The 13,566-nt window shown below is 35.1% G+C and overlaps 2 protein-coding genes across 4 annotated transcripts; both read left to right on the plus strand.

The window, feature by feature from the left end:
• Nucleotides 1-2,095: 2,095 nt before the first annotated feature.
• Nucleotides 2,096-6,603, plus strand: LOC115969546 (probable serine/threonine-protein kinase clkA). Of its 3 annotated transcripts, none has more exons than XM_031089219.1 (11): nucleotides 2,096-2,178; nucleotides 2,479-3,002; nucleotides 3,118-3,283; nucleotides 3,973-4,049; nucleotides 4,143-4,356; nucleotides 4,653-4,729; nucleotides 4,823-5,036; nucleotides 5,333-5,409; nucleotides 5,503-5,724; nucleotides 6,013-6,089; nucleotides 6,183-6,603. In XM_031089219.1, exons 2-11 carry the CDS (start codon nucleotides 2,493-2,495, stop codon nucleotides 6,394-6,396), a joined length of 1,848 nt encoding a protein of 615 aa, XP_030945079.1. In that variant the 5' UTR covers nucleotides 2,096-2,178; nucleotides 2,479-2,492; the 3' UTR covers nucleotides 6,397-6,603. The 3 variants fall into 3 exon arrangements, with proteins under 3 accessions (XP_030945079.1, XP_030945080.1, XP_030945081.1); XM_031089220.1 differs by having other exon boundaries at nucleotides 5,503-5,716; nucleotides 6,183-6,382; XM_031089221.1 differs by lacking the exons at nucleotides 6,013-6,089; nucleotides 6,183-6,603 and having other exon boundaries at nucleotides 5,503-5,515; nucleotides 5,653-5,689.
• A 2,016-nt stretch (nucleotides 6,604-8,619) lies between these two features.
• On the plus strand, nucleotides 8,620-11,018 carry LOC115966332 (YTH domain-containing protein ECT3-like). Its single transcript, XM_031085580.1, has 3 exons — nucleotides 8,620-8,673; nucleotides 8,996-9,208; nucleotides 10,044-11,018. Exons 1-3 carry the CDS (start codon nucleotides 8,620-8,622, stop codon nucleotides 10,458-10,460), a joined length of 684 nt encoding a protein of 227 aa, XP_030941440.1. The 3' UTR covers nucleotides 10,461-11,018.
• The last annotated feature ends 2,548 nt before the right edge of the window (nucleotides 11,019-13,566 follow it).

Here is a 13,566-nt window from a genome sequence, read left to right on the forward strand (position 1 = left end):
CCCAGCTCACCGACCCACCCCTTCTACCAACCCAGCTCGCCGACGTTGTGCTTATTTGTGATTGGTGATTGTTGATTTTGTTTGTGATTGTTGATTTTGTTTGGTCTGTGTTGAGGAAAAAAATTGGAGATTTGGTTTTTTTTTTTTTTTTTTTTTCTTGCTGTAGACTGGTGGTGGTGGTGGTGGTGGTGGTGGTTGTGGCTGTGGTTGTAGCTATGGCTGACTGTATAGGCGGTTGATTTTATTACTGTGAATGTTTTTTTTTTTGTATTGAGATATATTATTTTATTGTAGTGGTTATATTATTTTATTGTGTTATTTATATTATTTTATTATGTTGAAAGTTATAAATTAAATAGATAAAGTAATTTTTAATAGAGTTAAATTATTAAATTTTTAATTTCATTGCTGCATAGGCCTCGTCAATGGGTCGGGCCGGGCCGACCCGGCCCGCTTTTACTTGGCCCATGGGTCTAATGGGCTGGGCTTAATGGGCTGTTGACTAGTCAATGGGCTGGGTCGGGCCGGGCTGGATGGAAAAACCTAGCCCATGGCCCTACCCATGGGCAATGCCCACTTGGGCTTTAGCGGGCTGGGCTAGTGAGATGGGTTTAATGGGCTACCCATGGGCATTTTTAACAGGTCTTCAATGGGGTTATAAAAATTTAACCAAAATAATTATAATTATATATTATTACAAACTATCAAATTGAACAATTAAATCTACTAAAAAGATTCTATTAAAAAAAATACTAAGACATACCTCTTAAAAAGGTACTAAAATAGGATTAATTAACTTGTATTGATAAAAATAAATAAGTACATTGAAATTTTCATGAATATATTAGATTGAAAATAGTTGCATCACTACAAAATGTGTACATCCCAACTAGGTTGAACAATATTTGATTCTTCAAATATTTAAATATTTGAAGAATCAAATATCAATTCTTAAAGGAAATATTTAAGAATTTTTAAGGGAAATTTCCTTTAAGAATGCTTACCGTTTGAACAATATCAATTCTTGAAGAATCAAATATCAATTCTTAAAGGAAATATTTGAGGAATAAAATATCAATTCTTTAAGGAAATATATGAAGAATCAAATATCAACTCATTAAGGAAAGAATTTCTTCCAACCAACGGTAAGCCTTTTTTTTTTTTAAAGAAATTTCTACTATGATTGTAACTTGTAAGGAAAGAATTGGAATTTATCAAAGGAAAAAATGACTTTCTTTCCAAAGGCACAGAGGTAGGGCAATAGTTATAGGGCAATAGTTATCTTAGTAACTTTGTTTTAAAAATCAAAGTTACTAGACTAATACCAAAATATATATATTTATTATGCATATTGTATCACAATCATTCCAAGTATTTAGTGGTTAGGTGTGTGGTCTTAAAGTTTTTATAATGTCTAAAGTTCAATCCCTCACCCACCTAACCCCCAAATTATTTTGTTATAAATTTTGGACAACGGGTCGGACTAAGGGGCTGGGCTAATGGGCTAGGCTAACGGGCCGGCCCACCGGGCGCCCATGGGTAAAGAAACCAACCCATAGCCTGTCCCATTGGGCTACTGGGCTGCCCACGGGCTTCAATATTACCGGGCCGGGCCGCCCATTAGCCTGGTGGGCTAGCGGGCTACTGGGCCAGTCCATGGGTCATGGGCTATTTGATGACCCTTACTGCATATGGTCGCAGGTAGAAGCGTACAGGCAAAAACTTGCTTTTAAAGGCTATTGGTAAAGCGCCCAATAAGCGCGCTTAAGCACAGGCTCTGGGGCCTTCTTTTTCTCATATAAAGCGAGGTGCCTTTGTGAAGCTTGCTTTGAGCTCGCTTTTTAGTTAAGTACAAACAAAGGGCGCTTTTTGTAATTTAATTTTTAGAAGATCTAAATATAAAATATGGTTAATTTGGGGCTTTTATTTTCTCCTCTAAAGCGACGTGCCTCTGTGAAGCTCGCTTTGAGCGCGCCCTTTTTTTTTTTTTTCTCTTCCAAGAATAAAAAGTCAAAACCTACCTCTATGAAACCATTATATGTTCAAAATTTCCAACGGGTCTTCTTTCATTTTAAACTCTTCCATTCTTTTTCTCCAAAAAAAAAAAAAAAAAAAATCTCTTCCATTCCGAAACCCACAGGCTGACAGCTCTCGGCAGGGAAACGTGAACCTCAGCAGGTATGCCTTACTCCATCTTCTTCCTATCTAAACTTTTAGTTTTGCTCTTTCTGAAACCTAATCCTCAATCATCATCATCTTCTTCTTCTCTCCTCAAATTTTCCCCTCATTCTGAAACCCACGACTCCTCTCTTTCTTAGTAGTTAACGTCATTCATGAAAATAATAAAAACAATTGTATGAGTGTATGAAATTATTTATATGTGGTAATTGTTTAGCTACTTTAACTTAGCCTCATATTAAATTTTCTTAGACTTAATTAAGTGTTAAGTTACTAACTAATATTTGTAATTGGCCATAGGGCATTAGTGCGTTATGGCTACTGGAGACTCAAATTCAAGAAAAGATATTGCATGGAAGTATGCGTATCTAGCTGATCCAAACAAAAAAAATGATCTGACTTGCAATTTTTGTGCTAAAGTTGCAAAAGGAGGGGCTTATAGACTTAAGCAACACTTGGCTGGAGGTTTTACAGCTATTTCTAGTTGTCAAAATTGCCCTCAACCTGTGAAGGAAGAAGTTCGACGATATATGTTGAAAAAAAAAAGGGAGGGCAAAAAGCCAAAGGAGAATGATGCTTACAGCGAAGAGTTGAGAGAAAAGGCTTGTGTTGATATAGCAAGGTGGCTGTATGAAGCAGGAATTCCATTAAATGCTGTTAATTATGATAGTTTCAAAGTTGCAATTCAATTCATTGGACGATATGGAATTGGTACGAAGCCCCCAAGTTACGATGAAGTGAGAGTTCATAGTACTGAGATACTTGGCACATCAATTCTGGATGCAGGAGAGAGATCTGTTAAGCCAGATAAGCTGACAGAGCAAGTACTTGCTTGCAGTTTTTTCCCCCCTAAAATATTGTATATGCTTGTTTCTATATATTTTGGTGAGGTTAGGTAAATATGTTTCTTTAGCACTTCATTTTGTAATTTATTATCAGCCACTTTCACCCAAAGATGCAAGGACTGTTTCAGCGAATCCTTCTCCGGATGCAGTCATTGAAGGGCCGTCAAGGGATGTCACCAAACAACAAGAATCTACAGAAGCAGTTAATTTCCATCCACTCAATGCCAATGTTTCTCACGAGCAAAATGTATCATATGGTGGTTAGTTTCTAGATCTTATGCTGCTCTGACCAATTTAGAATGAAGCTTTAACTTGTGGTGGTGGGGTGCGATCTGCTGTTGTAAAATTGAGTACTGTGGAATATAAAAATGGTATTGTATTAATACCTATAGGAGGATTCATTCTAAAATTGAATTTGAAAACCTTTTCATCAATAGTGGTAGTCATTACAGTGTTTAGTCTAGGTTGTGTTATTTTTTTTAACATAAATCATTGATAATATTTATTACAACAACAGCAAACAACCAGAAACCCTTAGTCTCAAAACTTTGGGATTAGTTATGGATACCTAACAAGCTAATTGGGGTTGACTATATGTCTTCTTCACCTTTCTATTCTAACCAAAATTATACTCTCTGTTATTTCCTTAACTAACATGTCCTCACCTCTTTTCGTTCTATCGACTTGAATCAAATCACTCTTCCTCATTCGTGCATCAATTCTCTGCTTTGCACATGATTAAACCATCTCAAGCAACTCGCCTTCATCTTTTTTTAATAGGAGCTACACTTTCTTTTAATGAATTTCTTCATATTGTCTCCTATGTTATATTGTATTGCCAGTTATCCATCTTTACTTTTTGCATTTTAGCTGCGCTCATTTTATGATTAATATTATAAATCATTTTTAATATTAATTAATGTTCCTAAAATTTTCTCTCTTGATTCAGGTAATGCTAATAACAACGGTATTTCGGATGGCCATTCTCAGCATGCTATTACTGGAGCCATACATGTTGAGTCACAGGTGAGGATAAAACCCACACTCATGCATTTTATCAGATTTTAACATTTCAAACTAAGCTCACCATGTTTTTCTTCTTATTTTAACCTGTTTTAGGTCATCTGCAATGGTAACCCATCTGCTGTATTTAATTCCTTTAATCACTTCAATCCTCAAATGGTATATGGACAATATTCTTCAGTTGCTACACCACTGCCGCCTTTAACTAATGCTGATAACACTGGTATTTGGGATGGCCATTCTCAGCATGATGAGGAAAATGATGAGGGCTACAAAACTTGTGATGATGGTCCCTTGCTTGATGATGATGGTGATTATGTATATTAAGATTTCATTGCATATTTGCATCGATTACTTGAATCAAATCACTCTTCCTTACTGTTGCATTAATTGCTCTGCTTTGCACATAAATAAACCATCTCAAGCGACTTGTCCTCATTTTTTCTTTAATAGGAGCTACCCTATCTTCAAATGAAATTCTTCATTTTGTTTCCTATGTTTTATTGTATTGCCGCTTATCCGTCTTTACATTTGCATTTTAGCTGCGCTCATTTTATGATTAATATTATAAATCATTTTTAATATTAATTAATGTTCCTGATTCAGGTAATGCTAATAACACTGGTATTTGGGATGGCCATTCTCAGCATGCAATTACTGAAGCCATGCATGTTGAATCACAGGTGAGGATAAAACCCACACTCATGCATTTTATCAGATTTTAACATTTCAAACTAAGCTCACCATGTTTTTCTTCTTATTTTAACCTGTTTTAGGTCATCTGCAATGGTAACCCATCTGCTGTATTTAATTCCTTTAATCACTTCAATCCTCAAATGGTATATGGACAATATTCTTCAGTTGCTACACCACTGCCGCCTTTGACTAATGCTAATAACACTGGTATTTGGGATGGCCATTCTCAGCATGATGAGGAAAATGATGAGGGCTACAAAACTTGTGATGATGGTCCCTTGCTTGATGATGATGGTGATTATGTATATTAAGATTTCATTGCATATTTGCATTGATTACTTGAATCAAATCACTCTTCCTTATTGTTGCATTAATTGCTCTGCTTTGCACATAAATAAACCATCTCAAGCGACTTGTCCTCATTTTTTCTTTAATAGGAGCTACCCTATCTTCAAATGAAATTCTTCATTTTGTTTCCTATGTTTTATTGTATTGCCGCTTATCCGTCTTTACATTTGCATTTTAGCTGCGCTCATTTTATGATTAATATTATAAATCATTTTTAATATTAATTAATGTTCCTGATTCAGGTAATGCTAATAACACTGGTATTTGGGATGGCCATTCTCAGCATGCAATTACTGAAGCCATGCATGTTGAATCACAGGTGAGGATAAAACCCACACTCATGCATTTTATCAGATTTTAACATTTCAAACTAAGCTCACCATGTTTTTCTTCTTATTTTAACCTGTTTTAGGTCATCTGCAATGGTAACCCATCTGCTGTATTTAATTCCTTTAATCACTTCAATCCTCAAATGGTATATGGACAATATTCTTCAGTTGCTACACCACTGCCACCTTTGACTAATGCTAATAACACTGGTATTTGGGATGGCCATTCTCAGCATGATGAGGAAAATGATGAGGGCTACAAAACTTGTGATGATGGTCCCTTGCTTGATGATGATGGTGATTATGTATATTAAGATTTCATTGCATATTTGCATTGATTACTTGAATCAAATCACTCTTCCTTATTGTTGCATTAATTGCTCTGCTTTGCACATAAATAAACCATCTCAAGCGACTTGTCCTCATTTTTTCTTTAATAGGAGCTACCCTATCTTCAAATGAAATTCTTCATTTTGTTTCCTATGTTTTATTGTATTGCCGCTTATCCGTCTTTACATTTGCATTTTAGCTGCGCTCATTTTATGATTAATATTATAAATCATTTTTAATATTAATTAATGTTCCTGATTCAGGTAATGCTAATAACACTGGTATTTGGGATGGCCATTCTCAGCATGCAATTACTGAAGCCATGCATGTTGAATCACAGGTGAGGATAAAACCCACACTCATGCATTTTATCAGATTTTAACATTTCAAACTAAGCTCACCATGTTTTTCTTCTTATTTTAACCTGTTTTAGGTCATCTACAATGATAACCCATCTGCTGTATTTCATTCCTGTTATGACTTCAATCCTCAAATGGTATATGAACAATATTCTTCAGTTGCTACACCACTGCCAACTTTGTTATGATTCAGACGACCTCAGCAGACCACTAGGAAAGTCATTTTGTTATGATTCAGACGACCTCAGCAGGCCACTAGAAAATTATCGTTGCATCCATCCTTTATAAAACCACAGCAGACCAGCATGTGCGTGTAAGAGGACTTCGACTCTCCATGTGAATTTGAAATTAAATATTATGAAAAATAAGTATTATTAGGAGCAGTTTAGGAGTTTAAATAAATTAGTTGTTTATTAAGCCATCCCTATTATGTAAGAGGAGATAAGTGTAGATTGGTTGTTATCAGCAGTTGTTTTGTAATTGTAATTTGAATTTCTGATGCAACTATCGAATGCCCTGTTTTAAAAGGCAGAATGTATTAATGAATGTAAGCAGAAATTTATCTTAAATTCTCTTTCTTATTCCCCATTCAGGAGAGTGGTTATCTCGAATACAATCAACAACCCTTCATTTAATTCTACAAATGGTAGGGTTTTATCACATTTGGTGGAGGGAACCTTTCTGGAAATCTTGGTTCTAGTTCTCTAACTTCTCCAGTAACTTATCAACCAATGGGCATACTTGGATCGTATGAGCACAATGCTGGACGGATTTGTTTTAAGTTGATTTTGAAGATTGTCATTCCTTGATAGTATGAAAACTTTGGCACTAAAGGGCATGCTGCACTGGTTTATATCCCAGACGGGCCAGACCATAATGCTCCCAAAATGAGGTCTGACTCATTCTAAGATGGGGAAGATAACACCAATGAATGGCATAGTAACTAAGAAATATTGATGAACATTTTTTTAAAAATGTTCTTTTTTTGCAAAATTTAATTCAACTCACACACTCCATGAAAGGCTTGAATCTGTGACCTTGATATCCCCCCTGTTTAGTATTTAAAAATTTATATTGCAATGGTACAACCATATCTCTTATTTCAGAGGCCCTAGTGAGCAACTTAGGTTTGTCATTCCTTTTACTAATATTGTCTTATCTTTGATGAATCTAAGATTATTGAAAATATTCCCAAAATGATAATTATTAAGGAGTGGTTTGCTACTTTTGTTGAGTATTTGAACATATACCTCTTTTTTAAGAAAATTGTTAAAAGTAGGTGGTTAAATGATTAAATTTATTATATTCTAATAATTTAAACTTTTGGGATAATTGGTAATTTAACAAAAACTATTTGACATATATAAAAAATAAAATCACAAAATCACAAAATGATCTCTTCATTCAAAAATTAAATAATTATTTTATCTTTTTAAGTGAGTTTCCTGGGGATATCATCTTTTCAGGGTCATATGAGGATACCCACTGGAATCCAAAATAGCAGGGAATCCACTTTAAATTATTTTGCTCCTTGTGGGGACAAGAAATGGACTGCGCCTATTTACATGCTTCTTCATGGACATCAAATTCCCAACTATACACGCAGAACATTTTTGGATACGAACTATACTAAGGGGCTAAATTTTGACTGCAATTTGAGCTTTTGAAATTAAACATTGGGGTACTACTAGTCCATTTACATCTCTTAAGTAATTTTCCCTGGGCTTACTTGAATCATGTAGGCATGTACCGCTACTTAGACTCCTAGCTCAATCACATTAAAAAAAAAAAAAAAACTGTCCTTGCCATTTATTTGCTCCTCTGATTATGAGGATCAACGTAGACATTTTAAACTCATGTCTCTGACATTAATTTGTTATTTAATTCCAGATTTCTCAACAACCGAGACCGATGCAGCAAAATGGGTTGCGGCCATATAGTATACTCTACCCACACAGTAGTTCTAAACAAAAGTAAATTGCTATGAAAGAGAACTTCATCACAATTCATGTTCTAAGTAATTTATGTTTTGATCCTTTTTCTATTTGGTTTAAAAGCTTTTATGTACTCTCTCTCTTTCTATTTCTCTGTCTCTGTCTTTTTGGCTATCAAAAGTCCTACTCTTTCTTAAAAAAAGGTTATTTAGGAGTCCTAGTCTTTCTAGGAAAAGGGTTTCGCAATCGCAATACCCTATTTAAAGGCTTTTATTAGTCTATAATATAGATAGTGAGATTGAATTTAATAAAATTCCAACGGCTTATATTAAGCTTTGAGGGTGTGATTGTTGAGGGATTATCTTTCTTTGTTTCTTCTTCAATTTACTATTGCAACATCCAGTAGACATCAAGTGATCACTTTCAATTGTTTTGAAATGCAAGCTCCTTCCTGTTCATTCATCAGACCTAAAAACTGTTTACACAATGCTGATGGGAATACTCATTATTCACTACTGTCCTTTATGGTGGTAGATGAGAAGTGTTGTTATTATTATATGTTTTTGGCTGAAAGAAGATGACATGGGATGTGTTAGACGTATCACATATGACTGTTAAGTCAGTTGTGCATGTAATTACATTTCAAGAAAAATCTATGGGTTCATACACTCTGTGTTGAATTAATTTCAAACTTTAAATTCTTTTTGGAAATTTGTTCTGCTTTACTATTTCTTTCTACTATAATGCCTGGCTTAAGCAGTATTAGTAATTCATGGCAACATATCAAGGAAATAACTTGTTTCACTATTGTTTTTTTGGAACTGATAACTATTATCAAGTTAATTTAAGCCATTATTTCAGTCACTCTGCAGATTTTCTGCCACTATGTCTGAACTTGTCCTTTTTCCTTTATTTAATCAGTCGTCTTAGATTCTTGGTTAAAATTTTTGCAGGTTAATGCTAGTGAGCAATTTTGTGGGGTAGCTGAAATGGTTGGACCTGTAGATTTTGAAAAGGATGCAGATTACTGGCAGCAAGATAGATGGAGTGGACAGTTTTCAGTTCGGTGGCACATCATCAAAGATGTTCCCAATATTCGTTTCCGTCACATTCTACTTGAAAGCAATGATAACAAGCCTGTTATTCACAGCCGAGATTCTCAGGAGGTAGCAGTTAATTTTATATATAAATATGTATGTATGTATGTATATGTTCAGATATGCCTAAACATTGTTTAACTGAATGCCAATTGCCACATCTCCTGAGGAACACCATGCCTTCGTTGATGTTTCTTACTATAGTGCAGTTCTGTTTCTTGAATAAAATATCAAGTTTTCCATCTTTTGATGGATTTGTTACCTCAGGCCCTGGTCTGAGGAAAGGGCAAATCACGATTTCCAATCGTGATCCTAAGTGCTCTCACATTTACCTAGTGGAAATGTAGAAATCTAAGATTGAAGGGCATTATAGCATATTGTTACCTATCAAAAATAAAAAGGGCATTATAGTATATTGTGGGATGGAGGATAGTTGAATCGGTTACCGTGCTAGATTCTAAGAGCATACTTTTTTTTTTTTTTTTCTTATTTTGGATATATATATATATATATATTCATTTCTATAGTATCCCTAGCTGTCCACTTACATGTGTCCTCACAAATCACAAAGTTAAAGTTGGTCTTGTGTTTAACTGTTAATTCCTCACTTGCAAGTCACTCTAAAGAGTGAATATATATTTGTGTTCACTTGGCCTAATTATGGGTCTTAACTACTTTTGATGCTTATTTTATATGACATTAATTTTTTTCTAGTGGCCCTTTTCCTTTCCAATACTTTCACTATTCTTTTATAGTAATTCAACTGGTGTCAAACTTTAATCTCTATATTCCCAACAAATTCAATATTGAATTTTTCCATTTGGAGTAAACCTTTGGCTCAGTTGTTAAATAATAAAGCCACATCTGCCTAATATTTTCTCTATTGACACTGAAATATTTGCAGGTGGCACTGAAAGAGGGTATTGAGATGTTGAAAGTTTTCAAGGATTATGATACACGAACATCCATCCTAGATGATTTTGAATTTTATGATGAGCGGGAGAGAGTCTTGAGGGAAAGGAAGGCCAGACAGATAGCTTCTTCAACAGCAGATGTTTCTGATTCACCTGCTGATGAGTCTGTTAATCAAATGTCTGATAGTTTTGCTCAAGCCCTCAAATTGGATGAGAGGAACAACAAAGAAGTTCCTGCAACTGAACAAGGTGGTAGCTCAAGATCAGATGCTCCACTTTCACTTTCCCATGATTCCGTGAATCAAACGTCTAATAGCTTGTCTGATAGCTTTAGTCGAGTTGTGCGGTTGGAAGAGAGTAACAATGAAGTATTAGCATCAGAGAAAGGTGGTGGACACAAAAATTGAGTCAGTCAAAGATGGTAACAGTTGGTTTGAGTGCTAGCAGCATTTAGTTGGTGTGGCCAGAATCTTTGTCCTACACTCCTTGTACCTTTGGGATTTTATGAAATTTTGGCGCGCTGACAATATTTGAGATCAAATTTCAGGTATCTCAAACAGTGAAGCTGCAAACTGACCTTTATTTTTTGGTTTTTTTTTTTTTTGAGTCAATTGTTCAGAGAAGTTAGGAGGTAATCCAGGCATGCTCAGTTGGGAGGAAGGCTGTTTGATATCTGATGCCTTATTTTCCTTTGAGTTTTCTCACAATTGTTTCCTCTTAAGGTAGATGGGTATTGGTGTTGTGGAATTAGTTGAATGGTTGATGTTGTTGGAGCAGCTTCTGTATACTACGGCTGATGCCTTGTGGCTGTAACTTTACATTCTCTTACTAGTTAATTGTGGGCTGCTGTGGGTACTGGAAGGACAGTGAACCCCCTTTTAGGGAGGCAATTTAATAAAGGATTTCAGCAAAATGAAATTTTATAGAAATACGATAAGGAATTGCCTTGATTGTTCTTTTGTGAATGCGAGTATCTGTATGATAGGTGCTCTGTTTCTTCTAAATTATGCTACTAGACCATTTGCTATATTTTGGCAATGACCAGCTAAGACTCATGCAGATAAGTTACCATTGCAGCAACGTCTACAACTTTGCAGAAAGAAAATGGGTTTAATCTTCGCAATGATGTGTGAGTTGGGATCCATTTTGAGGAACATTGTTGCGCTTCGCATTTGTAATTCTTGTGGCATGGTTAATTGTGCATCTTTTGTGTTGAGCTTCGCATTTGTAATTCTTGTGGCATGGTTAATTGTGCATCTTTTGTTGTTGTCTATTTAATGTTTTCTGTTTAGTATTTCTTCTGCAGTTAGTTTTATATTTATTTCTGTGTTTTTTGGAAAGGGAAGTGTTTTTAAATTGAACTGCATTGAGCCACAATGGCTGAAAAAACTATAATGTTGAAAATTCTTTTGGTTTTAGACACTTGCTCGTTTCTCTATATCTTTAGACCAGATTGCTGATTCACTTAAAATCGTCTAATAAATGTTGTGGTTCAATATATTTGTCCCTTACCAGTTTGGTGCTTGCTTTCATGATTCTTTGTATGGATTTCAACCTTGCATACGACTATACGAGTAACTTTGGCAATTGTAATGACTGCTCTTAAAAGGTTTTAACCGCTGAAGCTGGTGTCATCTACATGTCGTTTGCCCTCTTGATTTGATGCTTTCTAGTTTGTACATCTTCTCATGTTTGTTTTAGTTACAATGGGAGAGAGGAGATTTGAATCTTAGATGTTTATGCTGAAAATACCATAAAGTGTTAAATAAGATAATGCCTCTTGGCATACATCTTACTCAGTTACTCTTGAATTATTGAGAGTTTGTTCTTGAAAAGCAAGGCTGCAGAGCTTGATACAAAAGTGGGCTTGATTCATATGTAGGAAGAGAGTTGTCATGTAAGAATGTTGACTCATGAGATCTGAAACAACATTTTTGCTATACTGAACCACTTTTGTTGAACTAGCTAGAATGGTACTTGGAAGTGTTCTGTGCCTTGCGGATGCCAGCATGCACTAAATTATAGAACTAGGGCTTTAACTCACCTACACTCACTGTCAGCACTCAGCAGAACTTCAAGCGGATTTGCTGTGTCCATTCATGTTGCTGCGATCAATTAACTGATTAAGTTTCAATAACTACTATGCAGTAAAATTAATAACCAAATAGAAGAAATTGTAAGAAGGGGTTGATAGCAAACAAGTGATTTGACAAAAACGTATCTACTCTTTAAGTGATATAAGTATATCGAATATGTTAATGGGTGTTGGATTGCACTCGTTAAGGAGGAATTGAGCGGATCCTATTACATTGAGAAGTAGCAAAAGTTAATAAAAGAATACCCATAAGTTTTGTTTGGATTGCGTCTGTGTCTTCACGCAAGCGTTTTTTTTTTTCAGTGCTTGGTGCACTGTTCATGGGACATGATGAACGGTGCATTTAGGCTTATGAACAGTAATTTTAAAAGTGAACAGTAACCGAAAAATAATTTTTATTATTTTCAGTAAAATAAGCAATATCTAAACGCACACTTAACTAAATGTTGTAAATTCCTAAAAAAACTGATCGATTACAATAAAAAAATTCAACATTAACTAATGCATTTCGACACTTGTTAACTAGATCTAAGTATACAGGGACCACAGTCACTATTCAAAAAGTTGGTTGAGTGGACATGTTCTTAGGGTTCTCACTCCATTGCCATAGAAGTGTGGTTTGTCTCGTAGCACTTAATGCTAGGAAGTAGGGCTAGTGAGGGCAATTAATGTTGATGTGATAGATTGGGAAACTTCTTTCGGATTAAGATTTGATACAATAGCTACCACCTCACATGAGATGTAAAAATTAATAAATGTAGTTTTTTTCTTAATTTTTTTTTACCATACTAGCTTTTATATCCCACATAGAAATCATAGTTGCATGGTGGAATAGCTAGCCTATTGCACCAATGCAAATCCATTTCTTTCATATGCTTCCCTAGAAAGTTGTATAAAATAAATAAATAAATAAAACATTTGCTATTTGGCCATCGTAACTGTTTAAACGTATCTTTTGTTAGTGGATTTATTACCTGCTCGAGTTAATGGGCTCTTTGTGGGCCAATGGCAACCCCTTTCTGGGCCATTGTGATTCATCCCCTACAAATGTCCCTAACTCCTGAGTAATGGAAACCATTATTGCTGGTCAGTTTGGCTCAACGAGATCAATGCCAATTAGTATGATTGCAAGTGTCAATTATGGAATGAAAGTGTGAACTGTCTATGTGAAGATGATGCCAGTTGCAACAAGAAGTTACAGGATTTGGATTTTTTTATAAGATGTTTTGTTATGATCTCCATTGATTGGTAAATTACACACTCTAATAAGATTTGAATTCACAACTCAACCTCCACTCATTGTTTTAGAAAAAGGAAATGTCATTTTAGTTATTAGAGCTCAATAACTTACTGTTGTGACTTGTGATTCCCTACTGTATAAGTCTATACAGGTTTAAAATTTTCTACATATTAGAAGT

This window comes from Quercus lobata, chromosome 11, assembly GCF_001633185.2.
Source record: "Quercus lobata isolate SW786 chromosome 11, ValleyOak3.0 Primary Assembly, whole genome shotgun sequence".
Taxonomy (NCBI): domain Eukaryota; kingdom Viridiplantae; phylum Streptophyta; class Magnoliopsida; order Fagales; family Fagaceae; genus Quercus; species Quercus lobata.